General features: G+C 35.6%; 1 protein-coding gene across 2 annotated transcripts in view; it reads right to left on the bottom strand.

Annotated features, from left to right (window-relative positions):
* Positions 1 to 16,672, bottom strand: part of JADE3 (jade family PHD finger 3) — a 133,705-nt gene that overhangs the window by 41,865 nt on the left and 75,168 nt on the right. For both annotated transcript variants that reach the window (XM_006906900.3, XM_025043389.1), the window contains one exon: positions 3,223 to 3,380. In XM_006906900.3, the coding sequence (XP_006906962.1) occupies positions 3,223 to 3,380 (158 nt within the window). The remainder of the gene's footprint in view (positions 1 to 3,222; positions 3,381 to 16,672) is intronic.

Here is a 16,672-nt window from a genome sequence, read left to right as displayed (position 1 = left end):
CTAAGAATTGATCTACTATATGATCCAGCAATCCTCTACTTGGTATTTATCTGAAAGACTTGAAAACCCGTATCTGAAAAGATATTTGCACACCGATGTTCATAGCAGCATTATGCACAGTGGCCAGGACATGGAAGCAACCGAAGTGTCCTATGATAGATGATTGGGTAAAGAAGTTGTGGTACATAAATACAATGGAATATTACTCAGCCATAAGAAGAGATGGAATACTGCTATTTGCGACAACATGGATGGACCTCGAGATAATCATGCTAAGCGAAATTGTATTAACCAATGTTACCCTGATAAACGTAATAAAAAAAAAGTGGGACATTATGGAACTGCTGGTAGGGAACTTTGTTGCCTTATTCCCTAAAAGGTCAGATTTTCAGCAGCTAAAGTCATCCATTCCAAAGTGAATGTGATAAAGAAGTGAATTGAGATAATATACTTTGGCTGTTTGAACAGTAGCATTTCACAGGAAGAGAGAAAAAGATCAACCTTATATTTTCTGACCACATTATGGCTGCTTCTTTTTGTAATAAAGCAGAAAAGCTCTTTCCCAAAAATAATATACGAATGGCTAATAAGTACATGAAGAAAAGATGTTCAACATTATTAGCCATCGAGCAAATAAAAATCAAAACCACAATGATATATACTTCATACCCATGAGGATGGCTATAATCAACATGTGAAGACATAGAGAAAATGGAATCCTCATACATGGCTTGTAAAATGTGGTATATTTATACCATATTATTTGGCCATAACAAGTAACAATATATACTGATACATATTAAAACATGGATGAATCTTGAAAACATTATGCTGAGCAAAGAAAGTTAGACTCAAAAGGCCACATATTGTATGATTCTATTTATATGAGAGGTCCTTAACAGGCAAATCTATAGAGAGAGAAGGTAGATTTACTGGCTGTTATGGATTGACTTGTGTCCTCCCAAAATTCATATATTGAAGTCTTAACTCCCAGGATGACTATATTTGGAGATGGGGCTTATCTATAAGAAGTTATTGAAGGTTAAGTGAGGTCACAAGGGTGGGGACCTAATCTGATAGGGTTGCTGTACTTATAAGAGGAAGAAGAAAAAAAGTAGAAGAGACACCAGATATCCTTTTTCATGCACACAGAGGAAAGACCATGTGAGGATACAGAGAAGGGAGCCATTTACAAGCCAGGAAGAAAGGCTTCACTGGACACCACCCCTGACAGCAACTTGATCTTGGAGTTCTTGCCTTCAAACTGGAATTACATAATGGTGATAGTTTCATAACTCCGAATATATTAAAAAGCAGCATGCAGTTTAAAAGAGTGAATTTTATGGTATGTGAATTCTTTCTCAATAAGAAACATCAATTATATCTCAATTTTAAAAAATCTAAAAAAAAAAAAAAAAGCAAGCTGCACATTTATAAAAGCCCATGGTGATCATGGACAAACTTGGAACTTGACCTGAGGAACTTAGTGAAATCCTCTTACCTCCTACTTTCCTATTTTGATTTACAATGTCATTCATTAGTTGTAATGCATGTCCACTTACAGTAAACTCTATCAATTAAGTGACTGAGAAAGTGAAAAAACCTTTTCACTTTCAGTATAGGAAAGGTAAGTGTTTAAAATGGGAGGTTCGGCCCTTATTGGCTCTTGTTTTTATGCCCTTCCTATCCTCATCTTTGCTTTTCTTACCATAATATTTTTTTGCTTCTTCATTAATTTTCTTTCCCAACACCCACCCATTTTCCTCTTTGCTTCCTTTGTCTTATTCTCTTTACAACAATAAATGTGTATTGAAAATGTACTATTTTGACAGTAGGGGTTCTGCTGTGAGGTAGCTTATAGTCATGGCTTGTCTTTCTTTTCTCTTCTACTGCTCCCTATGTGGCCTCCTCCACTGACACCACAGGGAGGGAGTGTACTCATTACCACTGGACAGTGGTGAAAGTCCTGACTTTCTACTAAGTTTTCTCTGATATCACCTTAGATGGGATGGGGACGGATGCATCATTACTGCCAGGTTGAGGTGGAAGTCTAGGCTATCCACTGTTACTGCTATGATATATAAAAATACCGAAAGCAAGGATATGAAAATGCCTGACTCTTGTGTTCATTCATGATGCTGTTCTGATTTTTAGGAAGCAGGAGATGGTGTTGATGATGATGAGCTCGTAAGACTCAGGATATGCGCTGGGCAAGAGTATGGAGTTTTCCTTAACAGAGCATGGACAGTCTCTGTGGGTGGGATGGCCTGGGCTTGGGTTTCTAGAAGTGAATCAACAAGCATTTCTGGAGCATGACTAGGTCTTAAGAACCTGGTGCTAGGAACAGAGAATTCAACGATGTGACCTCTGTCTTTTAAGAACCTAGTATGTACTAGAAATAAATAGATGCACAATTTCTCATAGTAACTAGCAGGTCCCATCAGCCTCTTTATCTGTTGTTATCCCTTCCCTCCTGTCCTTCACTCAGTCACTCAGTTAGTCATTCGCTCGCTCGCTCATATGTACACTAAAACTTATACCAAGCATTTTATTTCATGCCAGTTTTTGTGTAAAGCACTGGGAACACAAAGACCAGTAAGGAAAAATGGCTTCCAAAACCAGTCATTACTTCTGAGGAGCTGAACTCACTACTTCCTCTGGCAGGAAAATCCTCTTCCCTTTTCACAAAACCAAAGTCTTATCTTAAACTTTCTTCTCAAGTCTTTGCAAATGAAGGCTATGTGCTTATAACCAACTCAATTATTCCAGTTATCCCCTTTCATTTATGTTTATGCATTTTAAAACTCTAAATATTTAGCCCTCTATTTACAGATTCTATCACTATAAGGCCCCTATTATAATGAAGCAACTTCTCATGGGGTTATGTATTACTAGGGTCATTATGGGATTATGTTTCTCTCCAAAGACTAATAAATGCTACTGATTGTTGAGTCAGACTTGGAAACCGTGGTCTCCAAAATCTTATAATTTCATACTGGACTTCAAATAGCACATATATCCCTAAATAAATGAGCTTAATTTTAACTACTGACCTATCCTAGTCTGGCATAATCTTCCACTGGTCTGAGTGAACTAGTGAACATGGTATATGGCTTTGTATTAGAAATGTATAATTAGCCACTCAAAGTCTCTCTCTAAGCAGCATATAGGTAACCATTAGAACATTCATTCTTTAAGTCAAAGGTACAAACATACAAATACCTGACGGAAGGCTGTGGAACACTGTCTGGACTGGCTGGTACCTGGACTCCCTTTTCCCATTCTTCTTTCCATGTATCCGTAAAGAGGTAATAGCTGTCAGGATTAATGTGTTGAGAATCTGACAGTTTCATGGCACTGATGAGGTCCTTCCGGAATACCTGGGAAGACATTGCACACACCTTGAGAAGATCATCACTAAGGAACTAACATCATTTAATGTTCTTTTAAAAATACCATCCCCACTCTCTCTATATTTTGATAAGAGAAACATCTCTAACTTCCTAAATGGCTAACTTCTATTTGGAAAAGGACTGAAGTGTTGACAGGGAAGCCAGCTTGTTCTCAATCTAATAAATAGTAAAGGAGTCCTTCTTGAATTATTTCCTTGGGATCCTTGAATTTAAATTAATAATACAGGTAACTTCAAAACAGTTTGCATAAAACAAACAATCCTTTTTATTTTAAGAGAATTTTTGTAAGAGTTTATTGGAACCGAACAGAAGACATATGCTGGGGAGCAAGCTCTCAAGTGTTCTCAAAACAAACAATCCTTAACTCTCTTAAATTAAGCAAAAAGTATCCTCTGATAACATAATTGATTATTTAGCCATCGCCTTATTTTTTAATTATTTACTTAGAAATAATTTTAGACTTAGATAAGTTAAAAAAAAATAAATGAATGAGACTATATCAAACTAAAAATCTTCTGAACAGCAAAAGAAACCTTCAACAATTCGAAGAGGCAACCAACCGAGTGGGAGAAGACATTTGTAAATATCTCCGATGGGGGCAAATATCCAAAATATATAAAAAAACTCATACAACTCAATAAAAAAACCAAACAATTCAATTAAACAATGGACAGAAGAACTGAATAGGTACTTCTCCCAAGAAGACATACAAATGGCCAACAGACATATGAAAATATGCTCAACTTTAGTAGCTATTAGGGAAATGCAAATCAAAACCACAATGAGATACCTCCTCACACCTTTTAGAATGGCTACTATCAATAAGACAAGTAATAACAAGTGTTGGTGAGGATGCGGAGATAAAAGAACACTCATACACAGCTGGTGGGACTGAAAATTTGTACAGCCACTATGGACAACAGTACAGTGGTTCCTTAAAAAATTAATTGTAGAATTACCATATGACCCAGCACTCCCTCTTCTGGGTATCTACTCAAAAAATTTTAAAACATTTATCGGCAAAGATACATGTACCCCTATGTTCATTGTAGATTTATTCACAGTGGCCAAGACATGGAAACAACCGAAGTTTCCTTCAATACAAGGGTAGATAAAGAAGCTGTGGTATATATATACAATGGAATATTATTCAGCCATAAGAAAAGATGAATACTGCCATTTGTGACAACGTGAATGGATCCTGAAATTATCATGCTAAATGAGATAAAGTCAGAAAAAGTTGAGAATCATATGATTTCATGCATATGTGGGATATAAAACTAAAAGCAACAAATGAACAAGAGAACCAAAAACCATAGACACAGACACCAGTTTAGTGGGTACCAGAGGGAAAGGAGGGAGGGAGGAGGTAAATAAGGGTAAAGGGGGTCACATATATGGTGGCGGAAGGAGATCTGACTTTGGGTGGTGAACACATAATGCGATATACAGATGATGTATTATTGAATTGTACATTTGAAACCTATATAATTTTATTAACCAATGTCACTCTAATTTAATAAAAATAAAATAAAAAATAAATTGGATGTCCTGATGTAAAAAAAAGAGTACAATGCTCCCATATACGCTTCACAGTTTCCTCTAATGTTAACATCGTACATAACCAGAGAACAATTGCCTAAACGAGAAAATTAACACTGCTACAATACTATTAATCTACAGAATTCATTCAAATTTTACTAATTTTCCCTCTACTGTCCTTCTGTTCCAGAATTCAACTCAGGATCTCACATTGCAATTAGTTGTCTCTCCTTAGTATCTCCAATTGGTGACAGTTTTTCAGTATTTCCTTTGTCTTTCAAGAACTTGAAACTTTTGAAGAGTACTAGTCATATATTTGATAAAATGTCCCTACAATTTGGGTTTGTGTGATGTTTTCTCATGATTAGATTGAGATTATTCATTTTTTTTGATGGTGTACCCTTCTCATTCCATTATATAAGGGATATATTATGCCAATGTCTTATTAGCAGTGATGTTAAACTTGATCGCTTGGTTAAGGTAATGTCTTGCTGGTTTTCTTCACTGTCAGGTTACTATATTTCTCTTTGTAATTAATATCCTATTAGAGGAAATACTTTTGTGATAATAAAAACATCCTGTTTCTTTTCAAACTGTCATGGACTAGTCTTATTATCCACTGGTAGATATCTTGCCTGCAATGAATTATTACTGTAGTGTTCTAATGGTGATTTTCTATTTCCCTTAGTCTTACATTTATTAATTCGAATTTCTCTGTAAGAAAGATCTGTCCTTTCTCCCCCATTTATTTATATCATTATTGACTCCTGGATACTTATTTTATTCTTTGGGTTATAATTCAGTGTTGTTAACTTATTCTGTTGCTGAAATTGTTCCACCTTTGGTCTTTGGGAATACTTTCAGGTTGACTGGTGCTCGTGCTCTTTCAAAACATCCCATACTTTTTGGAGTACTGCCTTAATTTCCTATATTACAACAAGTCCCAGGCATGTTTATATCCTCTAACTGGTTATAAAAGCTACTGACTTCATATGTTAACTTCATATCCTGCTTACTTTATTGAATTCTTTTATTGCGTTAGTTTTATCACTGATTTTTCTTATGGTTTTCCAGATATGCTATCGAATCATCTGTAAACAGAGAAGGGTATCTTCTTTACATGGTCTTATGTCTCTAATTAGTTTCTCCTGTTTAATTGTACTGGCTAATACCTATACCAGTATTTGGAATAGTAACAGAGATAGTGGGCATATCTGTCTTCTCCGTATTGAATTTTGTTGAAGTCTTCTTCAGTGTATATGGAAATAATTCTATAATTTTTCCTTAGATATATATTAATATGCTGTATGATAATACTGGATTTCATAATACTGAAACAAATTTGCATTTCTAGAATGAACATCATTTGGTTGTGATATACTATTTTCTTGATATGGTACTGTATTGTTTTCTAATATTTCGTTTAATGTTTTTGTATCATTCCCACGAGTGATATTTATGTTTCCTTTTTTTTTTTTGGTATTGTCTTTAAGGTTTAGGTTATCAGTGTTATGCATGTTTCTAAAAATATTAGAATATTTTCCTTCTGCTACAATGTTCTAGAATTTGAGAATTAATGGGACTATCTGTTCCCTATGAAACCACCTGGATTTGGTGTTTTTTTGTGGGGTAGTTCCTTAATAATTTTCTCTATTTCTTTTTGGAAATTTATCTCTTAAGTTTTCTATCTCTAGTGGAGTCAATATTGGTAATCTGTATTTCCACAGGAAGTTATCTATCTTACCCAGGTTTTCAAATTTATGTGTACAGGGGCTTGTAAAGCATACAGGCAGTTCCACTTTGCACAGCAATATGGGACTGTAAAAATGATGATGTGAGTAGTAACTGTGAAAAGATCTTAATGTTAATGGGAAAATTATGATTTTTCTGTATCTTCGATTTGGTCAAAATATTAGTAAGTCTCTTACTGTTGACTATAAATACATAGAGAAATGAAAAAATAAGACTACTCCAATATTTTTAGTATACTGTAATTAAACATTAGAAACATTGAGAAACAAATTATTTTTTGTAGAAAAGCTTATCAGGAGGTTGAACAATACTTGCCTCCTGTTTCTCATCATGCAACTTAAGATATGGAGAAAGCATTTCAGATAGAATGTTCTTTATCATTATTTTTATAAAACCTATAATTTCAGTTTGTATTTCCTCTTTTTATCCAAGAGTTATTTAATAGGATTTAAAATTTCCATAGGAAAGGACCTTTCGGACCTTTCTGTTTTTGTTAGTAATTTCTGATTTTACTGCATTGTGATCAGAGTGTTGTTTATAATATTTCTACTTAGTGGAAATTATTGATGTTTCCTTTGTGACTCAATATGTTTGATCATATTTTGTGTATGTACCATAGATATTTGAGAAGGTGTATTCTATTATCTCTAGTACCGAGGTATAGAATTTGATATATATATTTGAGAAGTACTTTACTGCTTATGGTGTTTAGAGCTTCTCCTATTTTTTTGTTCATTTAATCTGTCTGATACTGAGAGGTGTTTGAAAGTCTCCTATGATTAGTGATTCTATTTATGTCTCCTTGCATCTCCTATAGTTTTTGCTCCATAAAGGTGGTTGCTGTGTTATTCAGTGTACAACTATTCACAGGTATTGTATCTTCATGGTGACTTGTAGCTTTTAACTTTAAAGTGACCTTCTTTGTTTTGGGGGGTCTGATTGCTATTTTGTCTGATACCAAGATTGCTATTCCTGCTTTTTTTGTTTCCATCTTCTTGATATTCCTTTGTCCACCTCTTTATTTTTATCATTTTTGAATAGCTGTTTTAGGTATGTTCTTATATACAGCATACAGTTGGGTCTTGTTTTACGAGCCAAAAAATATTTTTCTTTAACAGGTGTTAAAGCCCATTCATATTTATTAGTATGACTCATATACTGGTCTCAACTCTCACATTTTGTAATTGTGTGTATTATATTTCCTATGCTTTCTTTCTCTACCAGATGCATGTTCTTTGCTCTTTCAATTGTAATTTTTTATAGTTAAGAAGGTTTGCAGTTTTATTCTAGTTATCTTTGTACTTAGATCTTTTAAAAATGTCCTTAGTCTTTTCTTTTTTAACCTTTTACTATCTAGTTTATTCATTTTTATCACTTTCAGTGAACTCTTCATGTCTGAGGAAGACAGGACTGATATGTCTACTGTGGCAGCCAAGAGGCTCCCAGTGTGAGCCTTAACCTTACTCCCTAGCAAGGGATCCCAAGCTGTGTGGAAAGGTCAAAGGGCAGAGGTAGGGGATGATAATATGGGTATAATTATAACTTGGACTTGTGGAAACAAAGTGATTCTCCAAAGTTCATTTTCCGCACTCTAAGCACAATTAGGTACTGACAATATGGGAACGGAGATGGATCTAAAGTTTGATGTACTATTATCTTCTGGTTGAAAGGGCCCCTAGATGACTAAAGGGCACAGAAATGTGCTCACCAAGCCTGGAAATATAACTTTGATGGCTTTGGCAGCCTAGGCTTTGTGATTCTGCCTTTTCGACAACAGAAAAAAAAGTATGCCACGAGTTCTTAAGTATGATATGAGGCCTGGCAATGATTTAAGTGATGAAGTCCCAGTTGATATCTAAGCAATGAGGGAATACATTTTCACATAAGAACATATATACATTGGTCTATACCTCATCTACTAATTTCTAATTCTGAAAAAAATCAAACTACTTGCAGGCTGAGAATAAACGTGTCCACATTTCTCTAGGATCAAAGGAAGAAATGCTATCACACAAACATTTTAGCCTTTAAAGCTAATAAAGGTTCTCTGAGAACACTGTCCATATTATGTGTAACACAAAAGTAGAGGCATGAAACATTATCCAATAAAACAATTAATTCTCAGTGCAGTTCTGTTCAAACTGACATTTCACAGAGTATGGGACTGAACTATCACATAATCAAATGATGCCATTTAAATGAATAAGGACTCATTCCATTTGCTACTTTCCAGGGAAAACCCTGCAAATACATATTGGTTTCACTTAGGGAAGATTTAGAATAAATAACATGACCTGAGTTAAGCAGAGAAGAAGACCAACCTTAAACATACTGGCAGCCGGGTGGCAACAAAATGACCTTCCTATCAAGAATCCTAGTCAATTCAAGTTAATTGGATGCTGTGGAGAGAGAAAGCTACATCTACAGGAAACAAAAACTGGTGGTTTATTACATAATGCTTTGTATAGGGAGGTAAGAGAGGATCACAGACATATCCTTTTAACATGTTTTGCACAGAGCTCAGTGTTCTGGGTAGCTAACGGGTGAGATGGAATCACCATTTTGCTCAACACTCTGATCCATTTTTATAAATTATTGGAGTGCCTTTAATGAGCCAGTGGAGGTGGCAATTTACAATTGTGCTACACTACTGTATTTGGGAAAGACAGTGGTATGGGAAATCCCACCTTAGATCTGTGAAGAATACTAGAGCCAAGTATTTTTCAACCTCCTAAAATATTTCATTATTTTCCATGTGATACACTTCACAATATAAATCAATTAATTGCAAAATCATACTTTGGGCTTAATAATGCCATACCATCTAATCACATACAATAAGCCATGTTTTCATACTTTATATAATTATTTATGAAAATCTGTTCTGTATAGTTTCCTAAGTAACCTGAAACACATTGTAGTTGGTTGAATGGTGGCACTCCAAAAGATATGTCTACATCCTAATTTCTGGAACTTGTGAATGTTACCTTATTTGGAAAAGGAATCTTTGCAGATGTAAATAATTTAAGGAATCAGAGATGAAGAGATCATCCTGAAATATCTGGGTGGGCCCTAAATCTAATGTCAAGTATCTTTATAAGAGAAAAGCAGAGGGAGATCTGAGACAGAAGAGGAGGCGGCAGAGACTGGAATGACCCACTAATTTATGAGTCAAAAAATGCTAAGTTACCAGAAACCGGAAGAGACAAAAAATGGAATATCCCCTAAAATCTCTGGAGAGAGCACAACCTGGCTGATTTTGGACTTCTGGCCTCCCGAACTGTGAGAAAATTAATTCCTGTTGTTTTAAGTCACACAATTTGTGGTAATTTGTTACAACAGCCCTAGGAAACTAATACACATATTTACCAAACAGAAAAGTAATTTGAAGACTAGGCAAAGAGATATAAAAGGAGAGACCAATAAAATCTGGCCCTTGTCCACGACTTAAGAAATACCAAATCTCCAGAGATAGGCACTCTATGAAGCCTGGGAAACCTCGAACTGCAGGAACACCAGTCAACTAATATCTATTTTTCTTAAGCAAATGAAGGCTAAATCCAATGACTATTATAATTTTCCCTTCTGCCTTTAGAGGAAAAAAGCAGACTTATATGATAAGCCTGGTTTCAATTTTATAAGCTAGTCAGATTAAATAGCATCAGATCCAGGGCTTCTAGAGAAGCATTTGTACTCAAGGCAGAGTACAAGAGTTTGCCTTATCTTGCTATAGAATTCAAACGTCCCAAGCATGAGGCAGAACATAAAATGTTAAACAGAGGATAGGAATGTAAGTTTGGTACTCCGGCAGGTATCTGCAAAGTGATTTGAAATGTATTTATCAGACTAGTCTCATGAATCTGCTTCTAATAAGAAAAGGCATTTTTTAGGTTTTTAAAATGAATACAGGCAAGGTAGCTATAGTTTATCCTGGTTAGAGGTGTGAGTTTTATACACATACAACGGCACACACATACACACATATTTGTATATATTTACATAAAGAAATGATAAAAGGATAAACCTAAAACTTAAAAAAAAAAGGTTAACTCTGGGGAGGGAGGAAAATAGGGAAAAGAGAGACAAAAGCTGGATCTCTCTGAATGTATTTTGTTTCATAATTTGATGTCTGAACCAGGTAAATGTTTTAATATAGTTAAAAATGAAATTAAAATCTATAAAGAAAGGAAAATGGATCCAGAGACAGACTACCTGGATTAGTCTACTGATTTCACCACTTAATCATCTGGGGCAAGTTATCTAAATTTTCTGTTTCAGTTTATTCACCTGTAAAATGGGGATAGTAATCATACTTACCTTAGAGGGGTTGTTGTTTAGGATTAAATAGGTGAATTTACATAAATGGCTTAGCATGGTACTGGGCTCATGGTAATAGCTAAATAAATTTTAGCTGCAGTTATTTTATTATCATCATAGTCTCAGCTTTACTTCTAAAAGCAGAAAGACGTATAGAGTTGAGTTCTATCTAGTCCATAAAGTAACTACTGATGGAGTAAAGAAGATGTGAGTTCTTGGCTCATCTAAAACGTGCATGGTTTGGCTCCCAAACACATGGCTCCCAAGCAAGAGCCCCGTTAAGAACTTTAACCAACATTCCATAGGCCACAAGATAATGCAGAAACTTCACAAAATAAAACGTGGCCATTTGCTGTTAAAGATTATGAATGAGGGATCCGGGTCTTGACACTGACCTAGATAATAAAGCTGAGAAGTTTTACAAGTTCTTAATTGTGTGCCTATTCTATATGCAATGGTAGTTTCCCCAAAAGTTCCAGAAACAAAAAGGCTTTGTACTTACCAAATATCTGCTCATTTATGGTCAAAGAGGGGATTCACAGGCTAACATACAGCCCAGAGGCTATGCCAAGTCCAACAGTGCATGCACATCTTGGCCTCTCAGATGCTTGCAGAAACAAAGGAGGCCTCACTATGAATTCAATTAGAATATCAATGCTTAACCTGCCAGAGCCACAAAATGAAAATGCCCTTCATGGACAGCTCTGGTTTTTACTGCTCTTATTAACATCTCTCGGAGGGCAGTTTCTTAAAGCACAGCTAGTCTGAACATTTATGTGACATTTTTTTTTTAGAGGAAAAGCCAAACATTTACTTCCTGTATGACACAAAAGGGAACACTGTCTGGACCATGGAAATGAAGCAGAGAGAGATTAGTTTTGATTCATAGTCATTTAAATCTGAAACTATATATAACTGACCACAAGCAGATGTGTCACCCCCTAAAGCATACACACACACACACACAAAGCTGCAAATACAGTAACTAGATTTAACTAAAGAGAGTTAACTATAAGTGACTTTCTTAGAATTATACATCTTAAGGCAATAAAAGCTTTTCAGGTTATCTAGAAGAATCAACCACTTAAAGTAAAGAAAACCTAGCAAAGAATACAAGCCTGTTCTTATACAATAACAAAGGTATCCAGTCTTGTCAAGACATTGTGTCCCACACTGATTTTTTCCAATGAAATACATCTTATTCAATTTCTAAGTTTAAAACTTTAAAAATCATGGAACTATTTTTCATAGAAATATTTTTCAAATAGTTTTAAATAATTCTTAAGTTTCTTATAAAAAAATAAATGGGGCATTTTTGATGGCTATGGGCTGACATTAATCTGAACATCAATTGCCATAAAGCAATGTACTTTGGGGATGCTTAGGCAGGTTCGAGTATTCCCCTTACCTTGTACCTAACACAGGTGTGTATGCATCCTGGTAATGGAAGAGGAGGAACAACTGAATCTGAGATGGAGATCTGGGCAATTTTTATACAAGAGATGACATCTGAGGTTTGCTCTGCAAGTTATTCTCCCATCCCTCAATGTTCCTTTTGGGTAATAAGTGTACATTTACAAGCTTAGTGCTTTTTATGTGTTGCAGGCCAGAAAACCAAATCAAGCTTGTTAGAAACAGAGATAAACTGATGTAAACAGGCTCTATTTGAAGGTTAAAATATATGAGCTTTTACTCTGTTGCTATGAAAGTCTTGGGCATAATAAATGAGACTACAGATGATATGCAGTCAATCCTTTAAGATAGGTTGATATGTTTTATAGACCAGTCAGACTAATATTAGGTGAAAATATCCTGGCTTTGGAGAAAGAATGGAAGACTTTCTAATACATTTAAATTGGTCATCTAGTAATATGTGCTTTTTCTAGGGCAGTTGGCTTTTTAAAAACATCTTCAAGAGCAGGGGTCCTTTTGAGAATCAGATGAAGATTACTAGCTCAGAAAAAATACACGTAAAAACAAACCCTTAAAAGTCTGTATATGATTTACAGAAGGTACTAAAACTCCTGAACCCTATGTGAAATTCACATACCCCTAGGAAACTCTGCTCTAGAGGATAAATCAGGGAGAGGCATATATAGGAATCTTATCAAAGCACTAAACATCAAAGAAAATATGTATCTATTAATGCAGCCAATTAAGCCCCAGTGAAAATGATTATTGATATTGCATTTCAATGACTAACTCCCAATTTAAAAAATAAGGTAGAGGGTCAGAAAGAAATTTCCATTCTTACAAGAAGAAAAAAACAAGAAAGGCAGAAAATGAACATCTTTTTTGTGAATCCATCAGAGAAATGGGTCATAGGACAAATGGCCAACTCAAAGAGAGACAGGTATGCCTGCAGGGAGACACAGGACAGGAACATTTGCTTACCTGGCACAGAAGCCACAGTAGGAACATTAAACTATAAATTCTGATGAATTGCTGGAACCAAGTAGGGACCTACTATGAGAGTATGAAGTTTCTAGGGGCTGTAGTTACAGGGGATTCCCACCCTCTTGCAAGCTTTTTCTCCAGAAATCCAATTTGGCTCTCATAGGGAAGATGGGGAAAACCTGGAGAAAAGCTTCCCCAGTGGTGCTGTCTGGGCCCCTGGTGCTCAGTGTCCTGGCTCCCTTACTGAACAAAAGGCTTCATCTTCAGGGGAAAGATATCAAGTGAGAGCACTGATATAATTGCAGTAATGCTGGGGGAAAGGAAAAGCCTCCTTGTGTTATCTAAGGGGGAAAAAGCCTTGATAGACAGGAGGAAGAACCTCAGGACATAGACTAACACCAGAGGATACCTGCTGCAGGCAGACAGGGGAACAGGGGGCAGGGGCAAAAAAGCTCTACCCTTTAAGACCACCTTCCCCATCCCACCCCCAGACTCAGGACCACTATGTAGTCCAAAGATTGAGAGGTAATCAGAAGATTAGAGAACACTGCCCCTTCCCCATGCCCTACCACCATGCTAAAGCCTCCAGTGATAGAAACAGTGGCTTATAGCTGGGAGAGCTGCAAAAGACAGAATCTCTTTGAGGACAAGCACAAAGGCAAGACTCTAAGTCAAGAGAGGAAACAAAAACAAGGTCACCAGAGGAATTTGAAGTCTATGGTGCCCAAAGCACTAACGAATTTTAAACACCATCATACACTGCTAGTGGGAGTATAAACTGATGAAGCCCCTTTGGAAAAAAAATCTGGCATTCCCCCAAATGGTTAAATAGAGTTACCATTTGACCCAGCTCCCGGTAACATTCCATACTTAGAAGTGTCTACTCGAGACAATTGAAAACATATGTCCATATAAAAACTGGTATGTAAATGTTCATAGTAGCATTATTCATAATACTCTAAAAATGGAGACAACCCAATTGTCCATCAACTAATGAATAAACAAAATGTGATATATCCATACGATGGAATATCATTCAGTTGTAAAAAGATGAAGTACTGATACATGCTAAAACATGGATGAACCTCAAAAATGTATGTTAAGTGAAAGAAGCTAGACACAAAAGGCTGTATACTGTATGATTCCATTTATATGAAATGTTCAGAATAGGCAAATCCATAGAGACAGAAATTAGATTACTGGTTGGCAGGGGCTAGGAGTAGTAGAGGAATTGGAGAGTAACTGCTAATGTGTAGGTTTTTTTTTTTTTCTAGGATGAGAAAATGTTCTAAATTTAGATTGTGGTAATGGTTACGCAACTTTGTGAATATATTAAAAGCCACTGAATTATACACTAAATGAGTAAATTGTGTAATGTGAGAATTATATTTCAAAAAGATATTTAAAATGTTTTTTTTTAAAGGGCGATTGTTGTGCTTTCAGTGGACATCACCTGAGAGGCCTTTACATCCACTCCCACCTACTAATAAGGTGCCCCTCTCTACTGGGTAGAGAGCCTGGACTGTCACTATAGCCCATCAGTACTGACGTACCCCTTGCCACAACCACTCCCCCTACTATTATGGAGGCAACAAGGTGGGGATTTCCACTCCTATCAAGTAGTAAGGAGAGTAATGAATAACCCCTCCCCCTTCCCAGAGAGATCGCAGATCTTCTTAGAGAGATAACAGAACTAGGATGGGGAGCCTAGAAATTCTGCAACTGGTAGTAAACAGCACCCCTCTTTCCTACTGGCCTGGTTATTATGGAGGCAAGATAAAACAGATTTAAAAAAAGACAGCGTCTGATAACATAATACCAAAAAGTCCAGGATACAATGGGAAATCACTCATCACACACAGAACTGGGAATGAGAAGAGATAATAGACACACCGAGATGCAGAGATGTTAGAATTATCTGACAAGGATTTTAAAACATCCATCATAAAAATGCTTCAATGAGAATCTACGAACACTTTTTTTGAAACAAGTAAATTGAAAGTTTCAGCAAAGATATAGAGGATATAAAGAATAACCAAATGGAAAATTTGAAATGGAATAATACAATAACCGAAATAAACTCAGGGGATTGGCTTGATAGAAGAATGAAATTAACTGAATAAAGACTAAAGAAACAAGATAAATTCCCCAATCTGATCAACAGAAAGAATACACACTGAAAAAAAAATGAGTTTAAGGGACCTGTGGGAAAATAACACAAGATTTAACATTCATACATTTGAAGTCCCAAGAAGAAAAGGAGAAAGAAGGTGGAACTGAAAAAGTAGTTGAAAAAATAATGGCTGAAGACTTCCCAAACTTTGAGTAAGATATAAACCTTGACTCAAGAAGCTGATCAAACCCAATCAGTTAGATAAACCAAAAGATATCCATGCCCAAGCACATCATAATCTAACCTTGGAAAACTAAAGCTAAATAGTAAAAGCAACTGGAAAATAAATGACTGATTACCTACAAAGGATCAACTATTTGAATGAGAGAAGGTTTCTCATTAGAAACCATGGAGGCCAGAAGTGCTGAAAGAAAAGTACTTTCAAACCATAATTCTATATCAAGTGAAAATATCCTTCAGGAATGGAGGTGAAACCAAAACATTCTAAAATGAAGGAAAACTATAAGAATTTATCACTGGAAGACTTACCTTAACAGAATGGCTAAAGAAGTTTTTCAGAAAGGAAATGAGCAAAAGGAAAGTTGGAACATCAGGAATAAAGAACGCGAGTAAAAATATGGGTAAGCAAAACAGACTATCCTTTTCAGTTTTATAAATAATGTTCGATGGCCGAGGCAAATATTACAACACTGTCTAATGCAGTCTCAATATATGTACAGAAAATATTTAAAACAATTATATAATAAAGATTGGGACTGGATGAGTAAATGAACCTAAGTGATGTAAAGTTTTTATATTTCATTCAAAGTGGTAAAAGGTACTGAGCAGTAGACTGATAAGTTATGTATGTAAAGGGTCCTCCCTTTTAAAGGTTGCTCCCAAAGAGTAACCACTAAAAATCTACACAAGGATATAGACTCAAAACCATTACAGAAAAATCAACATGGAATTTAAAAAATGTTCAAGTAATCCACAGAAAGACAGAAAATAAAACACAGGAACAACAACAACAGAAGAATAGAAAACAATAAAATGGCATCCTTAAACCAAATCATACCAAAAGTTACATTAAATATAAATGGATTAAATATGCCAATTAAAAAAGAGAGATGGAAAG

The sequence above is a fragment of the Pteropus alecto genome, unplaced genomic scaffold (genome assembly GCF_000325575.1).
Source record: "Pteropus alecto unplaced genomic scaffold, ASM32557v1 scaffold392, whole genome shotgun sequence".
NCBI lineage: Eukaryota > Metazoa > Chordata > Mammalia > Chiroptera > Pteropodidae > Pteropus > Pteropus alecto.
The sequence above is the reverse complement of the archived record's forward strand: the minus strand, read 5'-3'. Positions and strand labels throughout refer to the sequence as shown.